Source organism: Carassius auratus, chromosome 28 (genome assembly GCF_003368295.1).
Source record: "Carassius auratus strain Wakin chromosome 28, ASM336829v1, whole genome shotgun sequence".
Lineage (NCBI taxonomy): Eukaryota > Metazoa > Chordata > Actinopteri > Cypriniformes > Cyprinidae > Carassius > Carassius auratus.
In genome coordinates, this window is record NC_039270.1 from 25,198,368 (window position 1) to 25,217,883 (window position 19,516).

General features: G+C 38.5%; 1 protein-coding gene across 1 annotated transcript in view; it reads left to right on the forward strand.

Annotated features, from left to right (window-relative positions):
- Positions 1 to 388: 388 nt before the first annotated feature.
- The window catches only part of LOC113047414 (uncharacterized), a 161,963-nt gene continuing 142,835 nt past the window's right edge, over positions 389 to 19,516 (forward strand). The window contains exon 1 of the mRNA XM_026208761.1: positions 389 to 453. Within this exon, the coding sequence (XP_026064546.1) occupies positions 417 to 453 (37 nt within the window). The 5' untranslated portion in view covers positions 389 to 416. The remainder of the gene's footprint in view (positions 454 to 19,516) is intronic.

The following is a 19,516-nucleotide window of genomic DNA, read 5'->3' on the forward strand; positions in this document are numbered from 1 at the left end:
TTAAAAAAATCAGTATTCGTTCAACCCCTAATATATATAAAAGTGTATATTCAATAAAAGCAGTCAAAACTAACAGAAGAGCAACAATATGTATATAAGTGCAAATGACAAGTCTCGGATAGCCTAACCCAGTACTCGTAGCAAGTATTGTCCTCATTTATAGGTTGTTTTGGATAAAAGCGTCTGCTAAATTACTGAATGTAAATGTAAAACTGTGCCCAAAATTTGCATTGTTCCAATAGACATGAGGACAAGGTAAACAAATACAGTGTGTTTGTTTGAAACATGAGAGACAGTCGAGTTTGACTGAAGGTAGGAAACCAGGTTGGTCATGTGATTTAAACAGGTCATCCACCATAAAACGAATATCACTCACACTCTTCATCCTAAAGAAAGACAGACTCCTTTAATCAGCCATGAAGAAGCTCTACAAGTGCCTGTGGATCTTACTAGGTAAAGTACAACATTCATGTTTCTGCTATTTTACTATATTCACAGTAATACTTGCGCTGAATTTTCTGTATTGTTTTCCTTTGTTCAGAAATGTTAACATCTGTCCTCCAAAGTGGATTTACAGCATATTATAAAGTGTTACAATTTCTGGCCAAACTAACCTATCAATATCAACATCAGTTGCTGTTTTGTACATTCATGCTTGTCTATAATTAAGTTGTTTTTTAAACTGCACTTGAATATATGTTCAAAGTTATTTATTTCTGTGATTTAAAGCTGAATTTTCAGTTAATCCAGTCTTCAGTGTCACATGATCTTCAGAAATCATTCTTTATGCTGATTTGCTGCTCAAGAAACATTTCTGATTATTATCAATGTTTAAAACAGTTGTGCTGCTTCATATTTTTGTGGAAAATGTGATTGATTCTATTTTTCAGCATTCACAGATGAATAGAAAGTTCAAAAGACCAGCTTTTATTTGAAAAAGATAAATGTGTACATCTGTTTTGACAAATTATATTTTTCTCCCATTCAAAATGAAAAACATATTTTATTCAAATTCTGAACGAATTATATTTAGCCTAGAAAGTGCGCAAAGAGCAGTTCCTTTATAATCACTAAAAAGTTGTCACTTCAATTCATCTCACAAAGTTCCTTTATAATCAGTGAACCTCTTATTTACATCGTGTTACAGTGAGGATTCGTGAGCATGCGGAAAAAATTTGGCTTTTCGAACCATTTTGAACTGCCAAAATGAACTCAAAGTGAAGTTAATTTGGCCTGATTTTATTTGAAATGACGTCATATCAATTCCTTTATTCAATTCCGTTTGAGGTATACCGGGCCTTTAGCATTGGCTCTGATCCAAAAGGGACACAGAGGTCACTCAAAGGGGTTGTGAAGCTGCAGTGTGGTTCTCTCCTAGGCAGTGTGGAGCCACCAGATACTTGGCAGAACTGGCTGATGACTGTCGTTTGCTGGAGACCCTTCACAAAAATTTGATGTTTCTCACTTTTTGCATGAAACTCCAGTGCCCGTACACCCAACGTTCCCAGTATAATCGCTTTCTTGCATACTAAGCAGTAGGCTTCAAATACGATTTTAGCAAGCAACCTTAATTAAGCCCTAAATTCTGTTTTTTCAAGCCAAGTATCGTTTAACTTGCACTTCCCAATAGCTTAAAGGTAAAATCCGTTTTACATCTATGGTGTAATCCAAGAGAAACTTGCGCCAATAACAGAAAGCTGATTGGCTGTTGCATGTTGGTCTCATTTGTAGTCGTAATAGAGCATATTATTTTTGGACTTGCGAACAAAAGATCTACAACACCACAGGGAAGAAAATAAAAAAGTGCTGCAGAAGCATTGAAATGAGCATTAGAGGTAGCGCTACATGGACATCGGAAAATTAAGACCTGTTTACAATTATTTAAGACCTACAACAGCGAATTTAAGACTTTTTAATACCTAAAATTTAGATTTTTGACTTTTAAAGACTTTTTTAAGACCCCACGGAAACACTGTCTACTTTGCCAGACAAATCTTATGTTAAATATTTGTGTATGTAAATTGCTTGACAGTCTTTATGACTGTTTATCTATAATGTCTGATAATGATTCACAGTGTCCTCGTCCCACTTTTGATTTCATTCTTCTGCTTGATGTTGGATGAAACCACTGACACATGAATAATTATCTGTATTATTGTCAATGTTTTCATCCAACATGCTCATTACGTAGATTAATGTGTTATGTTTCCATTATCATTCAGACAATGTTTTGATTATTAGCGGCAATATCAAGGTGAATTAAATTAAAAATGCTCATTTGAATGTGATTCAACAAAACCTGGTTTTCACCTTTTTTTTCTTCAGGGTTTTTATTGATCGAGGAAATGGCACGTGGACAAGAAGGTGAGAAACCTTCAGTGTTTTAACACTTTTGTTCTGTTTTGTCTGTTAAATGGTCAGATGTAAAAGCTCTGATGCAGTTTGATGACCAGTTTTATACTATTTCTATTGTTATAGTTCCCTAATACTGGATAGACTCAGAAAGTCAGAAAATTAACTTGTTATTAACCGGCAATATTTCCCTCAAAATTGGATCTTTCAGGAACAGCCTTTGCAATGTTTTTTTTTTTTTATGTCTGATTATTTTTCTCTTTGTAGAATATAACATACCAAACCCATCATGATATATCGGCCAATATTAGTAATATAGTAAGTAACAAATGATTATCATCCAAAATAATAATTCTAAAAATTGATGCTCACTATCATTCTTTTACCTTTGCGTTTTAAATTCTTGTCGCCGTTTTGCATCATTAACCCTTAATTTCTGACTCTGTGTGGACATGTTGCTGATAAAGAGTTTGGTAAAAGTCTTCTGCAGTAGTATATGACTTCTTATTGACCTTTATCTATTATATTTTTCCAGAAAATGCAGCACTATGGGGCAAAACTAGTGAGTCATCAACTTATGCAGGCTCTGAACCTGAATATGCTCTTGATGGATTGTTAAACAGCTGGACCCACACTAATGAAGAGACCAACCCGTGGTGGAGAGTGGATCTACTGAAAGTATACAGAGTGAACAGAGTCACCATCACTAATAGACCAGGAAATGCTGGAAGGATAAATGGAGCAAAGATTCGTATCGGGAACTTTCTTGACATTTACAGCAATACCATGTGAGGATTTCTTTCTTGTGATTTGATTTCTATGGCTGAAGTGAAGGATGAACAGAAATGGATAACTGATCATTTTTATGTCTGTAGATGTGGTGCGATTTCTACTCTTGGAGCCGGTGCCACGGCCACTTTCTCATGCGGTGGGATGGCGGGACGTTATATGGTTGTCCATATTCCTGGAAATCAGAAGATTCTTAGTATTGCTGAAGCTGGAGTCTACGGGACTTTGGCAGGTAATTTGTTGTTGTAGAACACTATATTGAATGCAATAAATACTTACTTAGAAACTTACTTTAAACACATAGCTCACCACTTCATCTACAGCGATATGGTTGACTTGATTGCAAATAAATGCACAGACACTATTTAACTGAACAGAGATGACATCACTGAATTCAATGATGAACTGCCTTTAACTATCATTTTGCATTATTGACACACTGTTTTCCTAATGAATGTTGTTCAGTTGCTTTGATGCAATGTATTTTGTATAAAGTGCTATATAAATAAAGGGGACCAAAAATCACACTCGTCCTTCCACACTAGTATTATAATATTCGTGCTTTATTGGCATCTTATGTACAAATGATTCTGATAAATGCGGGGCTTGAGCATATTATGCTAACCACAAAGTGGGTAAAATATTAATATGGGAATTAAAACAATTCTGTTGATTTATCATGTTAAACAGTCCACATTTCAAGTGATCAGTCAACTTTCTTTTTATTCCAAATGGTTGTTATTGAAGATATTGGTTATATTTCCACCAGGTTGTTGGTACTAATGATGTAATGATTTACTATGGACGTCTAATTATTTTGTGTATAGTTGTGAAGAACGTTGTTAGATAAAAAATGATTGTATTTGTAGTTCTGTTTAGTAACAGTAGAGTAGTTGGTGCACAAATTACATGTTTCACCATCATCTCCTCCACTGTTGCTCTTAAATCTTATTTGAACTGTGCATAAACATGGGTCACGACCGATCTTTATTAATTTTCCAGGAAATCGGGCAGTGGGAGGAGCCACTATGCAGTCGTCAACATCTGCAGACTGGTTTGCTGAAAAGGCCACTGATGGTAATCGAGGTCTCCAGCAGTTGAATACGGGATGTTCCTCAACACTTAATGAGACTAACCCGTGGTGGAGGCTGGATCTGCATGATGTCTACAGAGTTAGTGAAGTGGTCATCACTAATAGAAAAAACTGTTGTGCAGAATGGATAAACGGAGCAGAGATTCACATCGGAAACTCTTTGGAGAACAACGGCACCAACAATCCCATGTGAGAAACATGAGGTTGAAAGAGCACGAGACATCAAGCACAAACATGAAGGACTGAAACAGATATGACAGTATTTTTTATATCCCTTGTGTTTCTCTTTCTGTAGATGTGCTGTTATTCCTGATATTCCAGCAGGAAAGTCCAACAACTACTCGTGTAATAGATTGGAGGGACGTTATGTGATTATTCATATTCCTGGAGACTGGAAGATTCTTACTCTTTGTGAGGTTGAAGTCTACGGCTATTTGGCAGGTAATTCATTGTTGTAAAGCATTATATTCGACATTCTACATTAATATATAATTCATGTAATAACATGTCATACTTAAAACGTACCATAAAAGAAGACAAAATCATAATTTTCACAATTTGGATTGGTGAGGGTAGTTGATGCAGTAATAACGCTTTTCAACTCCAGTCGCATTTCCTCAATAATCTTTCCTCTGCTGCAAACTTTGTGCATCAAAACAAGTCATGACATTTTTTTCATAATTTTTTTAGAAAATCTGGCGGTAGCTGGAACTGCTATACAGTCGTCAACATCTGCGGACTGGTTTGCTGAAAAGGCCATTGATCGAGGTCTCCAGCAGTTGTATACTGGATGCTCCTCAACTATTCCTGAGAATAACCCGTGGTGGAGGCTGGATCTGCGTCATATCTACAGAGTTAGTAAAGTGGTCATCACTAATAGAAAAGACTGCTGTGCAGAACGAATAAACGGAACAGAGATACGTATCGGAAACTCTTTGGAGAATAATGGCACCAACAATCCCATGTGAGAAACTTAAGGTTGATAGAGCATGAGACGTAGAGCACAAATCTGAAGGATTAATGCAGATAATAACAGTATTTTAATATCCCTCATCTCTTGCGGTCTGTAGATGTGCTGTTATTCCTGCTATTCCAGCAGGTGAGTCCTATAGCTACTCATGTGATGGGATGGAGGGACGTTACGTGAATCTGATCATTCCTGGAGACATGAAGACTCTCACTCTGTGTGAGGTGAAGGTCTATGGAGAAGGTATACATCTGTAAAATTGTTTTAGAATATATATATACAATATATTGGAATTATAATATATAATATGTTCACATCATCAAATTTTTATCAATATGATGCAGTAAGGAGAGTGGATATGTTTTAATAAATGCAAGCTCATTTGTAATGTGCAAACCATATTTCTAAAAAAAATTTCAAATGAATTTACATATATATGAATATATTTTTCTAGGTCCCTTTTTAAAAAGATCATTTATAAAACTGATGTTTGACTCCAGCAAAGATTTGACCGACTCTACAATGAGAGAAAGCGTTCTAAAACAGGTGAGAAAAAAGTAACAAGTGATGAGAAAACAGACACTTATTGCATTGTTAAATATTATGCCCTGAATTTATTAAAAACGGAGCCAATCACCTATTGATTACCCAGTCAAGCTTTACAATGTACTCACATTATAAAGAGACATGATTTTACAAAGTACTGTTAGGGACATGACACAAGAAAAGAGGAGAGTAAAATTTGAATGTCTTGTCATATTCTGATATAATCAATTTAGTATGAATTTTATTTCCAGTTGGGATCTGCTCTGGCTGATAGAGGATTCACAGACTTGACATTGAGTTGGTCTCAAACCCCTAAAGAGAAAGTGATGCGGAAAGTGAACGCTGGCAAAAGTGAGTGTGTTCTCACATCTGTACAATAACATCTTAGTTACTTAGGGTAACCCTCCAGGAGGGAACAGAAACGCCACATTGGATGACCAATGAATGGGGATCTTGCTTAGAGAGACCAATCCACTTTGAGTGTAAACTAATTGAGTCAATGCACATTGGCATGCGATTATTGCATCCAGTTGTTGGTCTTCACATGGCATACGTAACCAATAGATACTCTTTCAGCTGGTCACTCTTGACATCACATTGGATGACCGATGAATTGGGATCCCTACAAAGGGCCATAGCTACTGCCCCTTCCAGTGTCCTGTGGAAGCCTCCTGTGCCCCTATTTTTAGCACAGACCAGGGCTTACCATAAGAAGTCCAGCTACTGCTGCTATGGCACTACCCACTCAGTAGGACTGGATAACACTGGGAAAACATACCCCTATCACTTAGGGCAGGAACGTTGCAGAAGCCCCATCCTTCCCGAAGGGGTTTCAGAAGCACTTACACATATGAACAACCGTTTAGCCGCAAATGGAAGATAAGAGGTGATTTTAACCCTCTTGGAAAAATAGCAAAAAGTTGACGGGGCAATGGAGCTCTGATGCTATACCATGGATTTTACACATATGGGATCCACTTAGGTCTCTACATATGGAACCTAGCCCTCTACCGGTTCATCGAGTGAGGACCTGGAAACAGATGCTTTGCTACGAATTGGCTGCCAAGGGGACAGAGGAGTTCGACAGGGTCTACAATAGGGACTCTCTGGAGTGGTTTTAGCAAGCCGATCCGAAGCCGGGCCTCTCAGTGCTACTACCTGTTTGAACTGAGAGCAAAGGATACTGGCTCCACACAAAGGCTATAGAATTAGTGTTGGGATCGCCTAGCCTGCAGCTCTAGATATATGCCAGTGAGGTGCCATGAGCCAGCGCCCAGGATGATACAAAACTTCTAGTTGAGTGAGGTCACAACCTAAATGGGCCTGATAAGCCAGGGTGATGGCATCCACTGTCCCGCGGTTGCAGTCCATCAGTGTGTTCCAGGAGCGGTGCGTCTGCAGCAGTGCAGCGATCGTTTACATACCGAGTCTATTTTTGCTGTGCTGCACAAGCTGAATTAAAGCGACAGTGCATTGTTCGAACCCTAACGGAAATGCAGTGATTTCATAATAAATGTTATACTAATTAAAGCCCAACACATGGGTTTTTGGCTAGGTTTTAAACAAGAAAAAGAGCACCTTTAAATAAACAAGGCAACATAGTCACAATGCTAAAAATGAATTTTTTTGTTTGTTTGTTTTTTACATGATTTGAAATCAAAATTGTGACGAGTGGGGCGGGGCCAAGAGACATGGGAACGAGGAGGGAGGCCAGGTGTAGTGATTGCAGTGGAGATGAGCTGCACCTGCGCCCCACCACCGGTCCTGAGTCCCACGTAGGAGATGGAAGGATATAAAACTGGAGCAACGACCGTGAAGCACGAGATTTTATGTTTGCTTTTATTTATGCGCACCAGTCGTCCGTGAGGGGCTGGTGCGCTGTTTTGTGTTTATTTGTGATTATTGAAGTTTCATTTTGATTGTGTGCCGGTTCCAGCCTCCTTCTTCCCAATGATTATGGAGTTTTTATTATTACAAAAATAATGAACAAATGTTGTGTTTTTTGGTCTAAACAGGACTGCAACAGCTGTTTTTGGCCTAAACAGCACTGTTTAGGGCCTAAACAAATCGGTAGCAGACTGCAAACGCGTCCTGTGTGAAACACGAGTCACAACTTAGCCAGTATGACCTAGTCATTGAGGTAGTTGAGAATGCGAATGCCCTATTCTTTCAAAGGAATAAGGGCTGCCTCTGCAACTTTTGTGAAGACACGGGCGACAGGGACAGCCCAAAGGACAGGACCTCGTACTGATATGCCTGTCCTTCGAACTCAAACCACAGGAATGGCCTGTGGTGCGGAAGGATTGACACATAGAAGTACACACAAGTAACCTCCTTGACAGTAACACATCTGACTTCAGAATTGGACATTTAGCTGAGACTGCCTTGTTCTCAGTTGTTGAAGCTCTAAGACTGGCAAGAGTGGAATCCAAATCTTCAGTACTTATCCTGCTTGATCTGTCTGCTGCTTTTGACACGGTTAACCACCAGATCCTCCTATCAACCCTACTGCAAAGGGCATCTCAGGAACCACACTTCAGTGGTTTGAGTCTTTTAAGTCAAAGTCAACAAAGCCACTTTTACAGACTTTTAAATTAAATGTTCCCTCCTGGTGGAACGACTTACACAACTCAATCCCAGCAGCTGAGTCCTTAGCCATCTTCAAGAATCAGCTTCAAACCCATCTCTTCCATCTTTATTTGACCCTCTAACTTTAGCACTCACTATTCTTATTCTTTTCTTAAAAAATCTAACTACCTTTCTAATCTTTTTGTGTTATATTTTCTTTTCATTTATTGTGCGACTGTGTGTGTGTGTGTGTGTGTGTGAGAGTGTGTGTGTATATATATATATATATATATATATATATATATATATATATATATATATATATATAAATATAAGACCTCTAACACTAACTTACTTAATTCTTTTTCTATTCTATCTGTTTTCTTTTTATTTATTGTATTATTTAAAAGCCCTTGCTATGTGTACTGTGTTAAGCTAACTGAGACTTGTTATAGCACTTATATATCATTGCTCTTTTTTATGTTTTTGATTGCTTTCACTGTCCTCATTTGTATGTCGCTTTAGATAAAAGCATCTGCTAAATGAATAAATGTAAATGTAATGTAAATGTAACCGATCGCTTTCATATGCTTCGGACTTCCATATACCCCCAGACTGCCCCAGCATCAAGGATGGTGAGGGAGGATGAACCACTGGGGGGGGGGGGGGTTCTGGCAGTTAAAGGTGCCATCCACAACCCTAGTGAGCTCATCATGCACTTCTGGGAAGAAAGACACCGGATTGGGGCCCTAAGAACCTGCGAGAGCCACTCCGAGAAACCAACTGTCCAGCCTCTAGTGTTTTGGGATGCAGTGGAGGTTTTCACTCGAGCCTGACACTCTCGGCAGCCCAGGAAATCCCAACTATCATTCCAGATCCGAATCCTCTCCAGAAAAGTCTGGCTCACACCTCCAATGCAGCAATTGACAGCCGATCATCAGGGAGAGCTCCAGTGGCTGTGAAGAGCTGGCGGAAGGAGAAGCCCTCAGAGGTTGGTTCCGCGGAGGGGCAATCCTCACCATCACCGTAAGACCAGTCTGGACGCTGCCAGAGACTGCCGCCAGGGGGAAACCTGGACCTGGGCAGCGGCACGGGCACCCCTGCCCCTTAGCAGGAAATTAAGTCTGGTCCCCAACTCCGACACGGTTATTTTCCTGTAATGGGAGCATGACTCATCCATGGAAGCCACCTCAGCATGTTTAATGCCCATACGCAAGACTCAGTGATTGTGACCATCACGCGTCATCAGGTAATGACCGCATCCAGAAATGCATAGATGAAAAGACACATCTTTAAAAAGATGTTCCACCCGTGAATGCTCTTTTAGAACTGCTCTTTTATTGTGCTGAAGCGCACAGGGGAGATTGCCACCTGCAACACAAACGGGGTAGTGCAGCCTGATGTGTGCAACAAACTTGACATGAGAAGAACTACCGCCATACCACCAGCACAGGAGCTTCCTAAGAGCGAGCTTGTACTCAAACTTGTCATTTCACTTGAAGCAGAAGATCAGGAGCAGAACGATGAGACCGCTCGGCTCAGAGAAGCTGAATATGCACTGCACCAGCTGCCAACTTAAACTAAAGTTGTGATCAGTGAAAGCTGGATACAATTATCACATGCCAATGTGCTTTGGCTCAATTAGTTTACACTCAAAGTGGATTGGTCTCTCTAAGCGAGATCCCAATTCGTCTGTCATCCGACATGACATTGAGAGAGACCGACTGAAAGGGAACTTATGACATATGCTGCACAAATAGGAATGATTGTAAAATTATAATATGTAATAACAAAAATGTTTCATTTGCAGGTTGCTGTGATACAAGAATATAATGCCCTGGAAATCAACAGTCTTTGAGTCACTAAATTCACATTTATTAAATTTATAAATATTAAAGCCATGTAATTCTAAATAAAAAAGTCATAATTGTGAGATAAGCCAAAATTATTTTATTATTTCTTCACTTCACTTTCACTTTACTTTCAGTGGTGGAAAGGGCTTCCATAAGAATTACTTGTTTACAAAGTAAAAACAAAACTTGTAAAAAAAAAACTCTTGTGCTTCATTGTTACTCTTGATTTAAATCTCAAAGAACTTTTAAACATTTTGTATAATTGTGTAATGTCATTGTGATGAGTGGGGTGGAGCGAAGAGCCGTGGGAACGGGGCTAGGCCGGTGGAATGATTGAGAAATGAGCGACATTTGCTTGACCTACCGGTCTCAAGTCCCACGGAGATGGAAGGATATAAAACCGGAGCGATGACAGTGAAGGAGGAGAGAGGAACAGGCCTGGATTTTAGCTTGTGTTTTGAGCGCGGCAGTCGTCCGTTTTGTGTTTATTTTGTAATTAAAGATTCAGTTTGATTGTCCACCGGTTCCCGCCTGCTTCTTCCCGATGATTGTGAAGGTTTTATTGTTACAAAAGCACTGTACAAATAAACTTGATTTGAATTAAAATGAATTTAAGTATTAAGATCCTTTACCTAATACAGTTTTTTTTTATTCGCTTTGGTACTATTTTCACAAATAAGGTGTACATTTTCAAAACTCTTAGTACAAAAATCCAAACTGATCACATTTGTAACACAGCTAGTCATTCTTTCAAAACCTGATCTTATGCTTAAATTCAGTTGCACATGTTTTCATTCCATATAATCATTGTTTCAAACACAAGATTATTGTAATATGTAATGAGAACATTTGGTTTAATCACCGAAACACAACAGTATGATCTTCTTTCAGTTTAGTACTTTTAACATTCAGTTCATCCAACAGCAAACAATGCAAGATACTGGTTTCAAATCGGCCTTAGAAGTGCTGAAATTAATATGCTACAGTACTGTAAAAGACAGATCACACAGTTTTCACATTAGGCAATACACTTTTATACCAATACATTTAATACATTACCCAACATTTACATAATCTATAATTTCCAAAGTATCCATCCTATGTGTGATCAAGTGAAGGATCAATGAAGACATCCACTACAATAATTTGGGTAAATTAGTTTTTATTTTTCAGATATAATTGTAACATAAGTAAACTTTCTATAATGAAATTTAACTAAATTTGCTGAAAAAATTCCTCAGTAGGGTTGAGGAAGGGAGAGTATGGAGGCAGGTAGAGTGTCATGAATCGGGGATGGGCCTGAAACCATGCTTGAACTACCTCTGCGTGGTGGAACCTGACATTGTCCCACACAGTTACATAGGTGACCCCTTAATACCTTGACAGGCTGGCTCAATTTCATTGAGAAACTCAATAAGATATGCAGCATTATAGGAGCCAAGTAATGGCCTACGTCCTACAATACCATCTTCAGAGATAGCTGCGCACATGGAGATGTTTCCTCCAGGTTGTCCAGGCACTTGGACATAATTTATATGTTCATACAAACACGCATTTTTATTTCTGTAGTTCTCAAAATCCATATACTGTATATTGCTGACAAACCAATTTAAAATCTATAGGTTTACCAAACGGTTCAGTGATTAACCATTAAGATCAGTTGGATTAAATAATAGACAAATGTATTAAACTGAACGAGAAGGGATGCAAATCAAAAGTTTGATAGTAAGAGATTTATGAAAGGTGGTTACTGTGAATGAAACATTTATTAAGATGAAACACTTATTTTGTGTAGTGAAAAGGATACTTTGTGGTTTTGTGTATTGTACTAACACAATCGAAAATATGCTGACATGTTTGAAAAAAGTGCACTTTTGATGATCTGTCGTGATATTAGTACTATGAGTTGTGAAAATGTACACCTTGCTTGTGAAAATAGTACCAAAGCGAATAAATAAAACTGTAATGTACACTCACCTAAAGAATTATTAGGAACACCATACTAATACTATGTTTGACCCCCTTTCGCCTTCAGAACTGCCTTAATTCTACGTGGCATTGATTCAACAAGGTGCTGAAAGCATTCTTTAGAAATGTTGGCCCATATTGATAGGATAGCATCTTGCAGTTGATGGAGATTTGTGGGATGCACATCCAGGGCACTAAGCTCCTGTTCCAGCACATCCCAAAGATGCTCTATTGGGTTGAGATCTGGTGACTGTGGAGGCCATTTTAGTACAGTGAACTCATTGTCATGTTCAAGAAACCAATTTGAAATGATTCGAGCTTTGTGACATGGTGCATTATCCTATTGGAAGTAGCCATCAGAGGATGGGTACATGGTGGTCATAAAGGGATGGACATGGTCAGAAACAATGCTTAGGTAGGCCGTGGCATTTAAACGATGCCCAATTAGCACTAAGGGGCCTAAAGTGTGCCAAGAAAACATCCCCCACACCATTACACCACCACCACCAGCCTGCACAGTGGTAACAAGGCATGATGGATCCATGTTCTCATTCTGTTTACGCCAAATTTTGACTCTACCAGTCTTCAACTGTCCAATTTTGGTGAGCTTGTGCAAATTGTGGCCTATTTTTCCTATTTGTAGTGGAGATGAGTGGTACCCGGTGGGGTCTTCTGCTGTTGTAGGCCATCCGCCTCAAGGTTTTGCATGTTGTGGCTTTACAAATGCATTGCTGCATACCTCGGTTGTAAAGAGTGGTTATTTCAGTAAAAAATGTTGTTCTTCTATCAGCTTGAATCAGTCGGCCCATTCTCCTCTGACCTCTAGCATCAACAAGGCATTTTCACCCACAGGACTGCCACATACTGGATGTTTTTCCCTTTACACACCGTTCTTTGTAAACCCTAGAAATGGTTGCCCGTGAAAATCCAAGTAACTGAGCAGATTGTGAAATACTCAGACCGGCCCGTCTGGCACCAACAACCATGCCACGCTCAAAATTGCTTAAATTACCTTTCTTTCCCATTCTGACAATCAGTGTGGAGTTCAGGAGATTGTCTTGACCAGGACCACACCCCTAAATGCATTGAAGCAACTGTCATGTGATTGGTTGATTAAACAATTGCATTAATAAGAAATTGATCAAGTGTTCCTAATAATCCTTTAGATGAGTGTATAAAGCACTGTAAAATACTCTGATGCAAGGCCTGCATTGAAAATGATACTTAAATGGGGGGGGGGTGCTATTTCATGCATACTGAGTTTATTACACTGTTAAAGAGTTGGATTCCCATGCTAAACATGGACAAAGTTTCAAAAATTAAGTTGTACATTTGAAGGATTATTTTTGTTCCCAAAATACTCCTTCCTGTTTGTCACAAGTTTCAGAACGTTTTTTTCGAGTATGGCTCTGTGTGACGTTAGATGGAGCGGAATTTCCTTATATGGGTCCTGAGGCACTTCTGCCGGAAGAGCGCGCGCTCCCGTATAGCAGAGCACTGAGAGCACAACAGACTTCACTGATCAGAGCGAGAGCGTCACGAAAAGTCACAAAAGGAGTGTGTTTTTGGTTGCCAGGGCAAGACAACCCTGCACAGATTACCAAAAGAGAAACAGCATTAAGGGACCAGTGGATGGAGTTTATTTTTACAGAGCATCAACGGAGTTGTGCAAGTGTTTGTGTTTGTTCCCTGCATTTCGAAGATGCTTGTTTTACAAACAAGGCCCAGTTTGACGACGGATTTGCACATCGTTTATTTCTTAAGGATAATGCAGTCCCAACGAAAAAGGGTCACGATCGTGTGTTGGAACCACAGGCGGTGAGTAAAACTGCTTAAAATATCTCTGCCTCCTTGTTAGTGCATCCCCTCCCATGCCGGAGACCCGGGTTTGAAAAATCGGTACAGACTATCTTTCTCTTATGAATATAATAAAACTAAAGACTTTTTGGAGTTATGAAGGATGCAGTACTACTCTATAGGTACTCAAGATTAACAGGATATTGAGTGAAAACGAGCATTTCACCCCCCCCTTTAAGTAAATATAACCAAGTATAAACATTACTTAATGTAAATATAATCAAGGAAATTTGTTTAAAAGTAAACTGGGACTAATGTACTATTATATCATTAGAATGTTATTCCTATATCGTTACTGCATATCAGCAACTCACCAGGAACATGAACAATCTCACACACCTTTGTCCACATATCATTTTTATTTTAATGTACGCAGACAGGGGCATATCATAGATTATTGCAAACCCGCCAAAGCAATAATCAACCTGTCCTCTATTGTGCTTGAGAACTAATGTGGTCGGAGCTGCGTTCTCTGGAATCCCCTCAACCAGTGGACTTCTACGTTCCAATTGGCTGCTGCCCAACCGTGTCATAGCTCATTACCATAAAGTTGCCCTGATTCCAACTCTCCTCGACGCTCTCAACGGCCAAGTCGCATCACTCCTCGCCAGAGCCGGACAGTAACTGAGTACATTGACTTGAGTACAGTACTTTAGTACAATTTTGAGGGATCTGTATTTTACTCGAGTATCATTTTTGGGGAGTACTCATGACTTTACTCAAGTATATTTGAGAGGCTAATATTGTACTCTTTACTCCGCTACATTTCTATCCATAACCATAAGTACCCGTTACTTCTTTGGCCCCATCCACACGGAAATGGAGTTTACCCCAATCCAATCTATTTTTTCCTCGTCTCGAGAAATATTCACGTCCCACATGAAACCCACAAACGATGTAGTATACATGGTACATACACTTAAAATTGGATAAGACATGGACTATGCTCATAAACCTTGCGCGTGGTACACAAACGAACATGGAACAATACATGTATTAATCTGTGTTAATGTTAGTTAATAAAAAGACAATCGTTCAGTGTTTGTTCATGTTTTTGTTACTGTCACATGACATAGTGGTGTCTGACTAGGGGCAAGACATGGGCTGATGACGTCATCGTGTCAGAAAATATACGGATTCGCCGTCCAGACGAAAACAAAGCAAAGGCGGCATTTTCAAATTTATCCACTCTGGAACCCGGTTTCAGAAAACATCGGTTTCACTCTTTTAAAACCCCGGATCCGTGTTATTCAGCTGAAAGTATTGGACCCACTTTATATTAAGTGGCCTTAACTACTATGTAGTTAAATTTTAATTATTAATTATTATTACAATGCACTTATTGTGTACATACATGTTTTTACATTGTACTTATATTTGAAAAATATCTGCACATAATTACATCTGTCATTAATTTCTGTAATTACATGTATAATTACATGTTGACCCATCCCTTACACCTTAACACACCCCTAAACTTACCCATACCACCAAATCTGTCCCTAACCTTACCTGTTTCCCACCTCAATAGCAGCAAAATAAAAGGTTGCAATACAATATGAACACAATAAGTACATTGTATTTATTTTTTTATGTAAGTACATAGTAGTTAAGGCCACTTAATATAAAGTGGGACCAATTTTATTTTTTCCTTCTTTGTACGCTGACTTAAACACAGCTGATTAGCTGATTTTCTTTAATCATTATTATTTTCTCATCTATGCTGCGTGTATAACACGGTCAGGTTCAGAGGTGTGTCAGAACATTGGTATATTGCCTTCTTTGCTCGTTTAAGTTTATTGATTTGATTGATGAAAAAACATAGAAACTCACATGTACACACACTTGTTAGCTGAATTTTCTTTCCTGATATTACACATTAATGTAAGCTGAGCATTTGCTTTGATGTTCTTGAGTATGCGGTGTGTTTAACACAGTCAGGTTCAAATGTGGGAGGTTTGTCCAATTGCCTTGTTAAATAAATGTTAAATAAAGCAACATGGTAAAAAGATCCATGTTAAAACTCCATGTAGGATGTTTCTGTATATAAATGTAAGCACTGTGGGAGTAGTAATGCAATATTTACAAAATATACTCTTTGTACTCTTGATACTCAAGTAATTTTAAAAACAAGTACTTCAGTACTTTTACTTAAGTAGACATCTGACTGTAGTACTTTTACTTGTACTTGAGTAAAATTTAGCAAGGGATATCTGTACTTTTACTAAAAGTAATGAAGCTGTGTACTCTGTCCGCCTCTGCTCCTCGCCGCCGGCTCAGCCACTTTGACGCTCTCGATGGTGGCAGTGTGAACACCTCTTTTCTCTATACTCTTTTCTGTTGACAGGGGCCATACAGAATATGTATGAGTATGAGCCTTCATTTATAATGATATTATTATTAGTGGTGGGCCGTTATCGCCGTTAACGTGCTGCATTAACGCGAGACACTTATCAGGCGATAAAAAAAATATCTTCGTTAATCTATTCTCAAAGTTGTGTTGGGAGCTGGGTCTATACTAAGCAAGCTATGATGACTTTCACCTTGATATTTTATATAACTGACTTGCTGAGGACAGCCTAAAAAGATGCTCAGGACAGTTGACGGGCCACTGCTGCGCATCGTCACGAAAGCTTATCTTTCTCACGTGTTGTTAAGCCGTACCGCTTGTCATTAACATTAACATTAAAGCATCCAAAAACTAGACGCGGAAAAGCTGAACAGAGTAGCGCGTGCCGTTAGGTGCGCACGAGAGAGAGAGCCGCGTATCACGGACAGCGACACTGAACCGAGCTCTTCTGCGAAGTTCACCTCGAAGTTCCTCCTACACCCGAATGAACAAATCCAAATTGCAGTTTGAACAAACAAAAAGATGTGAAAGAGCCCAATTCAACAACACGGTGTTCTGGTGTTTAGGGCTCGCGCAGAGAAAGGCGTCTCAAAACACTTGAACATCGAATTTGCTTATTTTTGCTCCAGTGCCGACAAATACATACAAAATATGTCAAAATATCCACCTGGGAAATTATGTTCGAAAAAACTGTCAGTTATTTCTTAAATGAAAGTAAACAGTTGAGGAAAAAAATGGGATGTGTATTATATTGGATGCGTTCATCGTCTCTTAAAGTGACCGCGCCTAATTTAGCTACTGGCTTATGTAATGTTAATCCAAGAAAATTAAAATGAAAATCACTCACTGCTCTTGACTGAATTTCTTTGTAGTTTTAACAGTCAAACCAAAAATTATTCAGACACCAGATATAATTTTTTATATATATAGCAAAACTGTAATAATGTGAGAAATGTTGAAGGTGTCTGAATAAATGTAGGTTTGATTGTATATTTCATTTTTACATTGAAGACTATCCAGTGCTATTATTTGGTTTCTGTACCTTGACACCTACAAACTTGAAAAAAAAAAAAATTCAACATTGGTGTGAAACAGCAATAATGTTGTTTGCACCTTGTTCAATGTGAAATTAGTTTACAGCTTTTTCAAGCACTCTGTGATGCATTTTGGAAACAGGAGATGAGCCCTTTTTCTAATGCACCATCTAGCTTGATAAACCCCTTCTCAAAGACTTACTGTTTGTCAATTTTATTTGGGTAAAACATATTCTGAATGCCTTCGGCAGAATTCGAATGAGCCATTTTAATCTAGATTAATCTAGATTAATTTCAAGATCACAGTGAGATTAATCTAGATTTAAAAAATGAATCTATGCCCACCTCTAATTATTATATTTTATTTTTAAACATTTAAGAGGTGTGTGGCCTACGTCTAATGACATTAGGGATATGGCTGTTAGGGTTTAATGACCTTAGGTTTTGAGTTAGGTGTGTTTTGTGATTAGTAATATAAGTTTATTAGGGTCAGCATGATTAGGTGTAAGATGTAGTATGTTCCCAGAGGGTTAGGTTTAGGGTTTGATCTATCAATATTAAAAGATTTAAAGGAAGAAAGACCCTACACAAAGAAAATGAAGAGATAGAATTGTATTACTTACTCTTCGTTCACACCCCTAGGGTAGAGAGCATAGAGACATTTGATCCATATTCTCTCAAACTTGAGTCTGTCAGGGAGCACCCACAACGGGTTTGATTGTAGGCCTGACACTTTGGAGCCAAATAGTCCATGTCAAAAAGTGTCTCGATTGTATTACTTGCATTTTATGAGTGTTGGTACACTCTGAGAAGTAGCAGATTTTTGGTCTGTCCAACATACTGTTTTTGACACGTGGAGCAGTAAATAAGGTACACACAGTTACTCCTGGGTGGACATATTACGTTGAACCTCATAAATTGAGGTAATGTTTTGTTTTGTACCTAACACCTTGACACAAAATTTTTGAAAGCGCTTGCCCTTGTTTGTGGTTGAGGAGCAATGATTTTACCACTGACTAGAACGTCCAATAAGTTCTTGATTCTTTTTTTCTTGATTTTATTTCTGGTCTGTGTAACCTTAATTGGATTTGTGATATACTCTCTGAATGCTCTCAACACTTTTCTGAATATCCTCTCTTTTCAAGTGCTTTAAACAGGATTTTTATGGCTGATTGAAACTCTGCCTCCTGTGATGAGATCTTGTGGAACCTCAGGAGCTGTGACTTAAGCATCCCTCCGAATGTGTGCTTTGGAGGGGAGCAAACTGTGTGTCTGTCGGTTTGAAAAAAAAAAACATTATAATCTAATTTACCCTTTTCCATTCCTGGCTTAACTGTGTTGGTCAATAATCTTGTTAACCTCTTTAAAGTAATTTATCTATTTTTTTTTTCCTTTTTAGTATTGTTTCATCTTTAAATGTTGGTTCAGAGGGGTAGAAATATATCTTATATTATATCTACTGAGGGGTAGGTTCAAGTGTTGGTTAAATGATCATCATCATCATCATCATCCCTGCATATGTATGTTTTTTAGAGAGGAATATTCAAGTTCCACTTTTTGAATGGAATTAGCGAAATAAATCAACTTTTTGATGATATTCTAGTTATATGACCAGCACCTGTATATATATCAGTCTGGTGAGAAAAGAAATGTACTAGCCAATGGCGATTCAATTGCTAAGTTGTCCGAAGAGGGTTGTCTGATGGAGGCGTAACTCAGCGATCAGCTTTTTTTAATTAAATTTTCCAACATTTTTGTATATTTTTCATAACACATCTGGGCTGATCCTACTCCTGAAATTCTTTCTAGCTCAGTTGCACCCAACTTCAAAGACATGAGGCCTGTCTGCTCAGGTCTTTCTTTCTTTCAGTTGTCCAATCATTAATGTTCTTCGAGTATCAGCTGTTGTTTAAGAAGAGTTCCTCGCATTGCCTTCTTGCAGTTACATCACCTTTTTACTTTGGTTGATTAGATACAGAGTCAGTCTCCTGAATGAGTTTGGATGGTTACCTGCCACTTTGGTGCTGATTTTCCCAAGATGTCGTATGAGATCAAACATTATGCCCATTACATTTTTTAAAGAGTCATTCTACCACAACACTACATACTGTATGCTAAGAGCACAATAATGTGAACAAA